This window comes from Alosa alosa, chromosome 18 (genome assembly GCF_017589495.1).
Source record: "Alosa alosa isolate M-15738 ecotype Scorff River chromosome 18, AALO_Geno_1.1, whole genome shotgun sequence".
NCBI lineage: Eukaryota > Metazoa > Chordata > Actinopteri > Clupeiformes > Clupeidae > Alosa > Alosa alosa.
This window is the reverse complement of record NC_063206.1, coordinates 11,728,672-11,743,724: the sequence shown is the minus strand read 5'-3', so window position 1 is coordinate 11,743,724 and position 15,053 is coordinate 11,728,672. Positions and strand designations below refer to the sequence as shown.

At 45.6% G+C, this 15,053-nt stretch overlaps 1 protein-coding gene across 2 annotated transcripts in view; it reads left to right on the top strand.

Annotated features, from left to right (window-relative positions):
* The first annotated feature begins 1,091 nt into the window (after window positions 1-1,091).
* spred2b (sprouty related EVH1 domain containing 2b) overlaps window positions 1,092-15,053 on the top strand; it is a 29,865-nt gene continuing 15,903 nt past the window's right edge. Inside the window, exon 1 of one of the 2 annotated variants that reach the window (XM_048269829.1) lies at window positions 1,092-1,639. In XM_048269829.1, the coding sequence (XP_048125786.1) occupies window positions 1,614-1,639 (26 nt within the window). In that variant the 5' untranslated portion in view covers window positions 1,092-1,613. Of the gene's footprint in view, window positions 1,640-9,122; window positions 9,751-15,053 lie in introns of those variants that run through there. The other variant, XM_048269830.1, reaches the window with a different exon arrangement.

Sequence of the window (15,053 nt, the reverse complement as noted above, 5' to 3'; positions counted from 1 at the left end):
TCAAGTTCCATACTGCTTGATGGTATGCTGTGTTTTGACTGTGATAAGCACGCCATCGATAAGCACGCCACCAAAGCATTTCTCAAAATTCAAGTTCCATACTGCTTGATGGTATGTCTAAATGTCGGGGTTATACTATTCTAATGTGGAACATTTTTGACGACGCTTAAGTGATAATTCAACCTACTATGCTGAGGAGCAGGCCTAGCCTTCATGGTTTAGGCGTAGGGTGAGCTAGTAGCCAGCTGGGGGCGTCGTAATGTCACAGTCAAGCCCTTATGCTGTGACCTAAAAAGTCTATGAGTCCCTGATCAAACTTCAATAATGATGGGAAACTGCCGACAATACTTTTGAGGATTTCTTTATCATCAATACATAGGCTATAGGCCAACCCAATACATTTATTTAGCCTCATGAAATGGAGTATGTTGATCACAGAAATAATTTGACTTTGTCTTCAAAACTATGAATTGTGTCTAGTTATAGGCCTAAAACGCCACTGTCATTGCAACAGATTCTGATGACAAACAGTGAGTCAGTTCTTCATGAATATCAAGAACTGTTTGTTAGTTAGGCCTATTTGAATATCAAGAACACATTCAAAGAGCTGCCGTTGCCCATCGGGAAAGCTTTACAGAACTCATCACTTGTTCGATTTCCTTAAAATCCCACTTTTACTTGGTAGGCTGCACGGCATTAACCTTTTGTGTTCTGGAAGAGCTATAGCCTAAGCCATAAGAACTGTCCACCTTTGATCTCCGCCACACGTCCCAGTGGAAATTGTCTATTGAAGAGCGACTCAGAAACTGACAGTTTAGTGATGCATGTGTGGTGTGCAGGCATATGTCCATCTAACTGATCATAGGTCTACTGGATTTTAAAACTGGAATCAGAGTTGTTAAAGTAGGTCTGCCTGTTAGGACATTTTAGGACAGAATTAACAGGACAAAGTCTTCTTATATGGCCACAGAAGTTGACATCGGTCAATACTGTACAGGGAAGTAGCATGCAGGAGACAGAATAGATTCTCAGATCGTCCGCGCAGGCAACAGCATTCACTAATGAGAACACCTTTCAGTCCAAACGGCCTGCGTTGAAGTGTGTGGAGACTGACGTCATGCTTCCGTCCTGCAAGCCCTCCTCCCCTTGTGTGTGTCGGCGGTGCTGCTTGGGCTGCTGCTGTCTGCCTGCTTGCCTGCTGCACAATCCAACATGGAGTAACCAGAGATGGGGCTCGTACGGGGCCACCCTCAGCAACATCAACCTACATTCTCAACCGAGGAATTCACGGACAGTCCATTAAGCGCTCCAGAACTTTAAATCCGGAAAATACCTTTGGAGATATTGACCAACGGGATACACATTCGCCGTGCGTCTGCGTCTTCAAGAGCAACTGGTTTGCTTCCATAGGAGAGAGCGAGTAGGAGAGAGAGCGAAGCGGAGAGGGAAAAAAAGCAAAAGCATCAAGACGAAGACGGGAGAGAAAGAACAAAACAAACACCTAAGGGTTCGATTAAACCATACATCGAGGAGTATTGTTTCAGAGTGGCAAGAACATGACGAGCGAAATGCGCGCACCCATTGTGGGATTGTTTTGGAGGTGAAACGAGAAAATGATTGAAGAAACACACCCAAACGAGTAAGAAGCCCAATTTAAACATTTTTTTCACCCTAAAGTAAGACTTGCATGTAATGTTTTATTCGGATAAATTTAACCGACTCAGTGGAAACGAAACTTTTACTATAATGCAGATCGTGTGCTAGACGGAAGTTTGGGTTTTGGCAAGTTTAGGCACTATTTTAGGAGTTGAAAGTGCTTTGTGGTATGGAGCATACGAAGTGACAGTGGACGCAGGGAAAAAGGGGGATTGGGGCCCCCTCCTTGTTCTCCGGATCTTGACTTGGGGAGGGAGAGGGAGGGAGCGAGTAGGCTATGGCGGGGGTGGATCGGAAACATTTTGTAAAGGGATTTACTGTTTTAAAGATATGGAAATCATCTCAATTTGTAAACCCAGACTGCCTCTCGGAAAGTTAATTTAATGCAATCTAACATCCTTCAATTATTTGTAACTGTGTTTTTTTGCCTTTGAGTGATCGCATTCTTTATTCTTTACTTTTAAGTGCTTCTTAGACTGTTTGTCTAATCGCGTGAGTCCAACAGAAAGTACTGATGAAGTTCCAAGTTAACCAATAACCTCGGTTAGGTTGTATCCGCCATTTGTTTTCTTTTTCTTGAATCGCACTCATTTGCATACTGTGCTTCATTCATAAAAAAGACACCGATCAGCTTCAACGACTTGAATGCCAGTTAGTTGTTAGGTGTGACATTTGGGTGTTTAATATTTGAGCTCATACAAAAATATAGACATTTGCTAAATAGGTTGAACTTCAAATGCTACCACTTACAAATTATCGCAGCCTAACCAAAGAGACTCACAGAGATAGGCCTACCTCATGCCAGCCAGCCAAACATATCCTTGGTAAGGGAGACATGTGTAACTGAGATTGTACATTTCTTCCAAACATAGTTTATTTCAAAGGACGTCACTAACAGTGTTGTGGTGTTTGTCATGTTTTTAGTCGTCATGTTTGTAGGTTGCCTATGTAGCGATCCTCTACTGGGCCTGGATGAGATGAAAGTATTGCAAACCCGTCATCTTTCTGGCTGTCTCCTCCGTTTATATTTATTTATACATACAGGACATGCACGGCATGTTGCCGCACCAGCATTTCAACATGCACGCACACCGGTCTCAAGTGAGTGGAAGTGCTTGTGCCGGTGCTTTTGGAACGGAAGGGCGAAGGGCAGGGGAGCTGTTTGCGCCAGCCAGGGTCGCATGACGCCCGCCGGCCCATTCATAAAAGCGCTAACCTTCTGTCCGCTTCATTCATGACTAGCTACACTCGCTCGCTTCGACAAGGTAACGATCATGAGAGGACATATCGATTAGGATTGAACCTGAACATTATTACGGTCTTAAAATAGAGACGACTGAGCGATACAGAAATTACACCTCCTTCTCCAGATATCTTCCGATAATAGCCTATTCCTTGACCTTTTTTGAGCTGGTTAGCCTAACCTACTTAAATAGAATTGTAATTGAATTAAACCTTTACACATTTTGTAATCGCAAACAAATTTGGCTAGTCTAGTTAGTGTACTCATATGTGCGAAATGTGGTTTAAATGTTACCCCCAGAAGAGACTGCAAGGAATCGCATTTGTTCATGTAGTGATTTTAGTCAATGGCAGCCTGCACATTGAACAGTGATTGTAGAGAGCATATCACAAAAAAACAAGACGCTACTGGCACGTGATAGCTCCACGTGCCTACTACAATTGCATGGATCTGACTAAACGAAGCCCTCCCCCACGTTCCCCCACAATACACACGACAGGGAAAGGGTATGGCAGCTGTATTGATCCTACGTTGCCTCTGAAGCATGAAGATGTCCAGCTCTGTCAGTGGTGACACAGAAGGGAACAATGCAAAATGACATTCAGAAAAGGTCAGAGCTGCATCCTCGCCAGAGCCGGAGCCCTATAGCTCTGCGGTGGGAATCGATTTTGGATCCCCATTCCTGCCCTGACTCAGGAGTCTAGCGACTGGAAATGTGGAACTGAAAAAGGGCTGGAGTGCTGATGTAACCAACATGCATGCCTGTTTTTCTTGCTCTGTGCTACAGAGTTGGTGAATGACTTGTATAGCCTTTACTGAGCAGGCCGTTTGTCTTAAAAAAGACATGCAAGTCACTGTTTTTTAGGCTGCCCCCAACCCCATACAACTATTTAAATTATTGAAAGACTTGCTACACTCAGTATTGTATTAATAACCACCCTGACATATCTACAGTCAGGAGATGGAAATGTGCATTATACCCTAAAGGGTATTTGGTATTTATATGTTTTTATCAGTCTTATGTCTGGTGTTTTGTCAGTGGTCTTTCTCTGCATTTGTGAATGGGAGGTGTTTGTGTGTATCACCACTACTATGTTCCCAGAGCTGTTTTTCTTATGTTTAAAGAAGGGTGTGTTCTGGTGCCCAAAGAAGTTCCAAAATATATATTTATTTAAAAGAATTCAAAGTACTAGACTGATGTTTTGATCTTCACTGAAGTCAAAGGTGGCGATGCCCTATACAGTTATTCTAGAATTAGCCTACTGTCTGCTTTTTTTATGTTTTGTTGTTCACCTGGGAAATACGGGTGAATGTGTTTTTTATATTTTTTTTTGTCATATTATTAGTAGAACCATATTTGACAGTTCACTTGGTACATTTGTTAGTCCAGAATCCACCTTTTCATAAAGTTGTACTTCCATTACTATCAATTGTTATATGCATGAAAGTCACTCAGGTGCTTCATCTGGTGTAATAGAACTGAGTTGTTAATTATTTTATATTAGTACTGGCCATTGCTCATGTGGCTCATGCAAGCCCACTATATCCTCTAAGAAGAACTTTAGTCCAATCTGTTCATTTTCGATATAGATCACATTTCCTCTTGCCTGCAAAGTCACCTTTGTCTTAATGGCTTAAACCTGGAATTATCTTACATCACTACCCCCCCTGTCCTTGTTTTTTTCCTCTGTGTCCCCTCTTCCAGTCTTTTTTTGGTCAAGCCTAAAGAAAATGTGCTGGTTAGTATTTTTTGTGTGTGTGTGTGTGTGTGTGTGTGTGTGTGTGTGGGCGGGGGGGTGGGGGCTAAGCGAGTGGAAGTGACCGAGAGGCCTAATGGTAGATGGATTTTCTCCTCTGTGGCTCGATGGTGGTATGGGCCTGTCGGGGCCACGCTTCCCTATCGACTGCGCTGCCAAACTCCACACGTTTCGGATTTCTGTTGACAGTGATGAGCCTGCACAGTGGATGCAAGGTCACCACCCTTTTAAAAAGCTGCTAAGCCCCCTCTCTGGAAGCACTGAAACAAACACATGCAAACACTGCAAGTAATTAAAGGTACATGACAATGCTTTTTGTCTCTTCTAGGCACATATGGGCCAATTAAAAGTTTGTGTTTTTAAAAGATATGAGGGTTATTTCTTAGTTAAGTATATTGTTTTGTTTTTAAATGGTGGTTGATTTCTGTGCCAGTATTAAAAGGTGGACAATGGAGACATTTACTCTCTGAAGGACTAGTTGTCCTTGCAAATCAATCTCAAGAACCAGTGTCCTTGAGGGGCTATCCTAAAGGACTAGGCTGTTGTCTCACTGACTAGCACTAGTGCCACATGTTCAGGATGCTGACTTGGAAGAGGGGATGTAGGTGGTGTGGGGGACAAATGCCTCAGCCTGACCTGCCAGGTTGTTAATATTTAATTTGATTGTTTCCTAGAACTTTATTGGTCAACCTAAGCAGTAAAATGGAACAGTTTATTTGTGTAGGCGGCTCCGCTATTGTAAACGGTCCTGCACAAACAAGGCCTCCTCTTAGGAATATGTTCCACCCTGAATGATAGCCATTCACTCCCCCCACCTTTTCTCTGTCACTCTCACACACACCCACATCCATACCCACACCTTATATCCTTGATGAGAGGGTGGCAGAGACTGTCCCCTTAGTCATGTCCTGAACAGGAAACCATTATGTGTGTTTTATTGCGGCAGTCAAGTCTCTCTTCATTTGCAAACGCGACCCTTTTTAAATGGTGTCTGGAGGCCTGACAAGGTACCCTAGTTCATTTGGATGGGTTCATTTGGTATGCTAATGCTCCCGGTGCCTTTGGTGGTACTCCCTGCCACTAGACAGGGAACCCCATGGGCCCTCAGCACCCACCACCAAGCCCAGAAGGTCCCCCAAGAATAAGTCTATGGGCAGACAGGGCGGTTAGCAAGCCTCAGACAGTAGAAGGGCAGAGTGAGACATGGGGATTGCCAAGGGTCTAGGTCTATAGTAATGTTAAGAGTAGTGGAAAAGTGTTGTAACTAGTTTCAATAGGCAGCCCACTGACTGGTGTGGTGTGGTGTGTCTGTGATAAAAAGGGAGTTTCTCTCGTGGCTGTTTTTGAGTTTGACTTCTGTGGGTTGGATTAGCTAGATTGTGTTTTTGTTTGTTTGACTGTATGTGCAGCTTGTTTGAGTTTAAGTTTGCCCCTTTACTTTATGGATTTGGTTCCCACAAGTTGGTGTTTTGAAAGCTCATCTGGCAGGAAGTCATTGGACTGCGTGTGTGAGTGAGGGTATCCAACACGTGAGATTGGTTCACTGAGGCTGGAGCTATTGACCAAACATCTGATATTAAATAAAAGCTCCCTGGAGGGCTTTGGCTTTCAATAATCAGACATGAGGCTTTGGTAATCAGTTTCCCAATGTGTTAACATGGATGCCGGGATCAATTGTGGATTCTGCTGACTGTGACCTTTTCCTCTTGATGTTAGCACGCTAATATGCCCTTATTGAACCCTGTAACTACATGCCCTGGTGTAATCACCAGTCCATTATTGTTTGTGAATGTGTTGCTCATTCTGTGTGAATGGAAGTTGGGTTTGTGTGTGTGTGTGTGTGTGTGTGTGTGTGTGTGTGTGTTTGTCATTGGAGGTTGGATCATGGGCCTACTATATTGTCTGTTGCTCCACTCCTGTGTTGTTTGGAGGGTGGTGTGGGCCAGGCGGGGTTGCGCTGGCCTTATCTGAGGAAGTAACAGCACCACTCTTATCTGGATTAGTGCAACTGCTCAGCCCACCTGCCAAAGAAGGGCGGAAGCCACTCAGCCCGATAAAACTTCCCCCAGTTTCTTTCTTTTTTTATCGTTGTTTTTTGTCTCTCTTTCATGTGTTTGTGTGTGTGCTGTGTGGGGCGATGAGAGAGGGGCTAGAGAGGCAAGCTTTTCAGCTCTTAGGCACGAACAGGAGCTCTGTTCATGCACACACTGGTAGGTGCTACTCATAATAAGTGAAAATGCACTTAAGAGGACATCTAATGTAGAATCAAATTGACACCGCCGAGAGAGTGTTCTTCTCTTGTTCTTACTTTTTGTATGTAGCTATATCAGAACTTTGTTAAATAAGTTTATTGATAGATATGCACACTGACAAACATGCTTTTCAGTTGAGGCTGAAAGTAGATGGTACATTAGTGCGGAAATTGGTAACATTTTTGAACAGCCCAAGTAGTAATGCTTCTTAATTGACCAAAGTATTCTTTGACAAAAGTCTACGTATGAAACAAAGGTGAAAAATATATGCTGCGGTACACCCTCAAGACTATATATACTGTATATATATTTATAAATACATCCCTTGAAATATAACTTTAACAACACCTAGATTCAAATGTCTGTCCTTGTCTCCAGTGATGTTACTGAAGTTTGATGTAGGCAGACCAACACGACTTGTAGTGGAGATATGTGTGTTGTGTGTGTGTGTGTGTGTGTGTGTGTGTGTGTGTGTGTGTGTGTGTGTGTGTATCTCTGTGTGTGTCTGTGGCAGCAGTGGTCTGTGTTTGCCGTGTCTGGAGTAAAATGCCGCGCTCCTCGTGTCTCGCAGTGGGCCCGACAAGCCTGTGTTTGTGTGACCACAAATTACACGGCTGTCTGTGACTCCTGCTTCCCCTTTCCAGTGGTATGGCCCATACTCAGAGTGAGGACTCAATCCTCGTCATTCCACACACACACAAGGCTCAAGTTACCCTATTATTAGTGTTTAGCCTGCTGTCTAGATATCTAACAGCAAAACATCGGATACAGTTGGGCACTTGGTTTTAGAAGAAGAATCTTTTTTTCATTGTTTGTTTGGTTTGTCACTTTAGCACGAACACACAGTATATACCCCACAAGACACTAGATTGCACTGTGGCATGCTGCATAGTGACAGCAGGACATTAACACCAAAGAGTATTCAGTGTATCCATCTGTGTGCGTGTAGCCATACGATTTTGGGAGTACTGCGCCAACTAATGGAAGTCGATGGGTGCTGCTACACAGGGCCTGTTGGGGCTGGTTTGGGCCCGGTTGCTGGCACAGGATCGGGGCCAGCGGGGTCATATCTCCCTCTCCAGACTGCACGTGTTTGTCCCTGGAGAAGGGAGCAAACGGAACACAGAATCCCTGCTGGAACAACACCCTCATGTGATCATGGTCATGTGACGGCAACGTCCCCCGCTCTGCTCTCGCCCTCCAGAGACAGCGGCCTCTCTTATGCTCATCCTCTTATAACCCCCACACACACACACACACACACACACACTCAACCCTCTCCCACCTCCTCCTCCTCCCTCACCTTCCTGTGGTCAATGCCAGCATTGTGCTCAGAAAACACCACACGGTGGCCCTGATTTCCGACAGGCCTGCACTAATGGGGTTAGTGTCCGTCAGTAAAGCATCCTTTGAAAAGTAGGAAGTTGCTTTTTTTTACATCCCTCCCCACCAGAGGTGAGCCCGCGGCAGCACCAGGATGTGGCGTATTGGCACGGCACCGCTCCCTCATGACCCCGGGGGCTGTTTCACACCGATTTGTCCACCATCCATCCCGCCAGCAGATAGGAATTGGTCTCTTATCAGCGATGACTCGGATACTTTGCTTCCGCCCATCGGCGTGAACCTTGACCCTTTTATAGCTCTTGATGTGGTCAGATAAGGTGTTGCACCACAGGCTTAATGGAGTCATAAGGATGCAATCAGGAACTGATACATGTAATACAAGGTCTTATCTGGATGAGGTTTGTCCCCCCACACACACACACACACAAAAGGGGCAATCACTGACACAATCAGGTGTGTGAAAGGCCTGTGGCCTAAGCAGCAGTTGCGGCTTCATGAAGCCTTAACCATTTCTAAAACCAAGTCTTTTAGTTGGGGGTTGGGAGTCCTCCTCTTACCCATCTAGGTATAGTTGCACACCATTCCTCCATGTTTGTCTTCAACTTCTTCCCCCAGGTGTGTTTTAATAACACCTTCACATCCGCAATAAAGGTGCTTTTCAGTGATTGTGCCGAGTCATACAAGAAATGCAAAAATCTTGCTCAGTCATCCTCTTTCCATGTGCCATATATTTATATGTATGTGTGTGAGAGAGAGAGTAATTGAATGTGAGAACATGCACCAGTCAGGCATGTATGGCTGTGTAAATTAGAGACAGTGCTTTGGACTGTGTGGGCGTACATGTACATGGCATGTGTGGCAGCGTAGCTCTGCTAGCTATCGCGAGGACTGCCCGTTTAACGGCTCCCTTTGAATGTGCGAATCTGCGTGGGCGTCGCTATGTAGGTGCACTGCAGGTTTTAAGAACGGATTGATCAGGCACACACACACACATACACACACACAGGCTCTCAATCCTCTCGTTCTTTCTCTGTCTTTTCCTGCTCTCTTTTTTATGACAGACAAGAGGGTAGATAGAGAGGGAGAAAGAAGGGGAGACCGAGGGAGAGAGGAGAGACGACAGGCAGCGCTGGGCTCCAGGCCTCCGGCTCAAGGCAGAATGGCTGCTTGCTGATGACTCATCCCCGACACCGTGTGTTTGTCAAGGAGACTGAATCATACGTGCTGTGTATGTGTGTGAGTGCGTGTGTGTGTGTGTGAGCGTATGTACGTTCTCGCGACTGTGTGTGTGTTGGGGAGGGGGAGTAGAGGCAGCAGCAGCAGCAGTAGTGTGTGTGTGTGTGGGGCTGCAGAGACAACCGTCGTGCTGATGGCAGAGGAGGGGTGCGGCTCTGGGAGCGCCGGGGCGAGAGCTGCCTGACCGGCTGGCTGGCGGGCTTTGGCCACCCTGCCAGCGTGGAGCCACAGTCCTAGCCACAGGCATGGCGCACGGCTGCCGGTAAGCACCGGGCACAGGGGCTGGTCCGACCAGACCGTTCACTGGTGGTGTTGTGTTGTGTTGTGTTGTGTGTCTGTGGTTTGCTTGTTCTGCTACTGCTGTCTCTTCCAATTTCTATCTTGTTTTTCCTCCTCTCTCTTTCTCTCAGATTCTGTCTCTCTATCTCTTTCCCTTGTTTTCTATCCCTCTTTCCCCTCTCTTGTCTTTCTCTCTCTCTCTCTCTCCCTCTCATTCTCTCTTCTGTTTCCATACACTGCTGCTGTGTCCACCGTAGTTCGTGGCTGGTTGTGTGGTGTCCAGTAAGGGGCAGAGAGTTGCTGGCTGGCTGGTTGTCTGACTGTCTGGCTGTCTGGCTGGCTCCCCTCTGGCGGTGTGGAATGGCGAGGCTGTTTGTAGCTCTCTTTGTGTGTGTGTGTGTGTGTGTGTGTGTGTGTGGGTGAGCCGATGCGGAGGCCGTCCACGCGGTGCCATCTTTTCAGACGAGGGCTAGGGGGGAAACGGAGAGATTGAAAAAGGGAGAAAGGGGGGGACCGAGAAAGAGTGTAAAATAGATCCACTGGGGAGATTTAAGCTTATTGCTCCCTGTATGAAGGAGATGGGGAAATATGCTTCAGAAAAGAGAGAGTGAGAGAGAGGACACAGAAATGTACAAGCCATTTTTATTCATGTGTGCCGTCATCTGGTCGTGTGTCATTCTCCACTGAGCACTGTGAGACAAGTGTGTGTGTGTGTGTATGTGTATATGAGAGTTTGTGTGTGAGAGAGAGTGTGCCTGTGTGTGCATTTGCTCATTACCAGCAGTTTGCTTCCTCTGATTTTGGATGTAAACGATGACTAAGAAGGGACATGAGAGTGCCAGTGGTTGTGTAACGGCGAGAACATGGAACTGAGATGTGATTGTTGTGGTTTCAGTATACTTCAGTATCTCAGCAAACCCCCACCCCCCAAAATGTGTATGAATGTGCATACACAAAATAAAAAATGAAATGATTGGTTTCAAACAGATACTGTGGTCATGATTGCATTGTAGTTTATGTATCACATAGCTTTGTGTGTGTGTTAATATTTGTGTATGTCTGTATATGCCAGTTTTCGCCATCAGAATCACAATCACAACACAATCAACAGCTACAGTATGAGTTAAGCATGCAAAAAAGTGAGCTTGACAATGTGTATTGAATTTGCAACGTCTATCAACTGATTTATCTGGACTCAGTTCGCCTCATTCTGAATCAGCTCATCATTTAAACAAGCCAATCTGCAATTGCCATCCACCACTTATGTTGTCAGGAAGGATTTCATGACTTTCAGTTGATTTGGATGCTGTTGACCCAAGCATTGTTCAGTTGCACGTATGTCTGGGTCAGCTTCGTTCCATGAGATGAAGATTGTGCTGAAACAATGAGGGCAAATTCAGTCCCATGCTCCTCATTAAAAAGTAGGGACCACAACTAAATGGACTTCTGGAGACATGGACGCCTCTCCCATCATTCCTGGCTTCTGAGTGTCCTAGGCGCCATCCCCAATATGAGGACTGGCGTTTGTTCTCTTCGACATTGGAATCGCACTTGCTGTTGTGTGCTTTTTTTTTTTTTTTTTTTTTTTTTTCCTGCGGCCATCCCAGTCATAATGTTCTGTATTATCCATTGTTGGCATCGTTGAGAAGTGCCCCAGGGCGACCTAGGAAAGAGGTGGCGATTTTCATGTAAGATGCAGACAAAACGCACACAATCACTCATTGTGTCCTCACCATTGTGCTCCATTGTCGCCCAGGCGTGGTGCCCCCAGATTGCGGCCGGACAGACTAAACTGTGGCCGGCGCTAATCTGCTGCCCCTCGTCTCCATCCCCTCCTCCTCCTTTTTGGGGGGGCCTGCATGCCAGCACGTACACCATGTCCACCGGACTGAAAACCAGGCCTGATCCTTCACGGTTCGGAAGTAAGATGCTGCCCAGAAGCCAGAAATTAGCGCGTCCATTTACGCCATCATTTGTCTTGTCACGTGTGTGTTTTCTTCCTTGAATGGCCTCCTCCTCCGAAGTGGTGAAACTTGCTTTTAGAGTTTTTAAATGAATTGTGGCAAATCTGAGGTTTTAGCCCAAGAGATTTCTAGTGCTTATGTAAATATGGACTTTGCCCCCATGTTGGTAATCATTTTGACACTTTAAGTGATTTAGTGAGACCGTATACGGCGCAAAGATAAAGAAATGGAGAGCAGTACAGAAATGCAAAAAGCCATCTCACCTTTTTTATTCCTCAGTGGTTTTGGCCAGTCTGACACTATGAAGTGCAAAATTAAACTTTGAACTTCCAACTCTCAGTGTTCTTTCTGTTGGTCCTTTGGGCTTATGTCAAAAGGTTCAAGGGTGGCTAATTCAGGAGTCCTGTGTGTGTGTGTGTGTGTGTGTGTGTGTTTTCGTTGGCACAATCGTCTGAAAGAATGAGTGTGTCATCATGTTGACCTGCTCTGCGTCTACCCCTCGCCATGTAGACTGTCCTGCCGTGTGGAAGGTTGGAAGGTATGTGTGTGTGTGTGTGTGTGTTTGTTCTGAGTGCATCCACCCCCCCACCCCCCCGTCGGTAAGCGGGTCGAGGAGGCTGGGAGGCTGTAGCCGTGGTGGCTGTGGTCCGGCCGGGTGTGTCGCTGGAGCTGGGCCCAGACTACAGATGGGAAAGGAGGAGGAGGAGGAGGCCGCAACCAGACACCTTCCAGCCCGGGAGAGTGCTCCACACAGGGAGTCACGGCTTCAGACGCCTTCGTACATTCTGTTACTCTCCTGTGTGTGTGTGTGTGTGTGTGTGTGTGTGTGTGTGTGTGTGTGTGTGTGTGTGTGTGTGTGTGTGTGTGTGTGTGTGTGTGTGTGTGTGAGAGAGAGAGAGAGAGAATTTACACTCATGCACTCACTTAATTCAATCCCTCCAACACACACACATACACACACAGACACAGACACTACGCTCACACAACTTGTGTTTATCACAGCCCTAGAAAGCCATGGGTCTGACTTCTGCTCAGAGTCTTGTAAACCAGATGGTAGGCGTCTCAATTCTCAAAGGGGACATCCACCAAACTATTTTCAACAACAAAACAAACTTCCTAATGGCTTCATCTTTGTCCAAGTTCTGATTAGTGGCTGAGCACAGTTTGGTGTGAAGGCATTTGTTTCTTATCCCCTTTATCTGATTCTTTGCCATGTCTAGTAGTTGACATGGAGAGCCGGCTTATGAGTCGGATAATTCCACAGGGGATTATTGATCTTTAATTGCGTTCATTGCAGCCAGTGTAAAGCTGGATAACATATATATATATATGTGTGTGTGTATATATATATATATATATATATATATATATATATATATATATATATATATATATATATACACACACACACACACACACACACACACACACACACACACACTGCTCAAAAAAATTAAGAGAACACTTCAATCATTCAATTGGTGTTGAGGTGAAACTGTTATGAGGCGATTGTTTGATTTTGCAAGACAGTCTCTGAATGTAGTTTGAGAAAGTTGCAAACAATGCGTTGTAGCAATTGTGAAAAATTGTTCCCTTAATATTTTTTGAGCGGTATGCTTCTGTCAAGGGAACTACATGTTATGGCAGTGCCTCTCTCTTTCTCTTGCACCAGTCTTTCTTTCTTTCCTCTCTCTCTCTCTCTCTCTCCCTCCCTCTTACTCTCTCCCCCTCTCACTCTCTGTATATGTCTCTCTGTATCCAGACAGTGTTTAAGCCAGAAGGTGAGGGGGTGACCGAGAGGGAGTGAAGAAAAAAGAAAACGTTTTTGTGAATTTCCACATCACAGATGGACCAAGTGACTCACATGCACACTTATTCCAGGGCCTGTTTTTTTTTTTTTTTTTTTTTTTTTTTTTCGCTATCTGTTTGAGAAAATAAATGTTCATCTCAGACAGCACCCATGTTTTTTTCTTTTTTGATTCTGAAAATTTGCACAACATCTATATTTGCGCCGTAGTCAGTGTTGTTAGCTGGTGTCTGCTGGCTATGTGTTTTACTAGCGTTGGTCAGGTCAAGGGCTAGTCTGGCTCCTTTGGTTTGTGTTCTTAAACCAGCTTTGGTCAGCCGTGAGGAAAAGAAACCGTGTGGCAGTCTGCTGGTGGGTGTGGGCTGCTGCGACTGCTGCTGCTGCTCCCCCCCCATCAGGGCTGTACAGTGCTACATCTTTGTAGCACATGCTACATAAAAATCAGTCTGTGCTATGGATGATTTACCAGCTTAGTGACACCTTATTTAAAACGTTTTCTAGGGTGTAGCCTACAGATGAGGTGTTTGTAAATACACACCAATGCAGATTTTGAGAGATTTTGTGGATTGTGCTGCAAAACTATCAACCTCTCCAGCGCCAGTGCTAAGAACAAAAAAAGTTAACATACAGCCCTGCCCCCTAGTCACACTGGACTTGTGGCTTACTCTACTCTTGCTAGCCGTTAGCATACCAGAACATACTGCCTGTACAGTCTCTCCTTCATATGCACCCACTCACATTTGCAGTTACACAATATATACATACACACACACACACACACACACACCCGTCTCCTGTAGAGCTAGTGTAGGCCTATATTAATTACAAAGGTCATAAAATGGCTGAATAGTCTTAATAACTGGGAGAAGGGCATGGACTAGAGCCAAGTCTGGCCTGTGTTGTCGGGGTATATACTCACCTCCACTCCCCCCTCCTCTCTCTCTCTGTCTATGTCTATGTCTATGTCTATGTCTACTCATTGACCACAAGAGGATGTTGTGTTGGGGTTCCTGTTTTCGGGGTATGGGGTGTGGCTTACAATGAACCAGAATCACTTCATGACTTATCACAGTCGTAACTGTGGCCTGATTCCTGGTATCACATTTTTGCGTGCGTGTGTGTGTGTGGCACCCTTTCTCGTGGGGTGTGTATTGATTTAGTGACACTCAGGTGCCGAGACGCTGCCTCTCCTCCTTGCAACTCTGAGCTCTCTGGCCTGCCTGGTTAATTATTGAACAGGCCAGCTCGGATTACCTTATAAGGCCGACCGGCCAACCCTACCGACCGCTGGTTGGCTGGGCCACATTGCTCCGCACAGGATGCAGGGCTTGGGTGTGGGTGGGTGTGTGGAGGGGGGTGTCCTCTGTGTGTTTTGGGGTTGGATGAGAGGAAGAGGAAGAATAAAAAAAAGGCTCTGAGCTGCTGATTCAACTGAAATCAAATGGCACTGGCGATACTTGAGCTTCTGGTCTGTCTGTGCCGTTAAAACGGATGAGGCAGGGGCCACTTAATCGG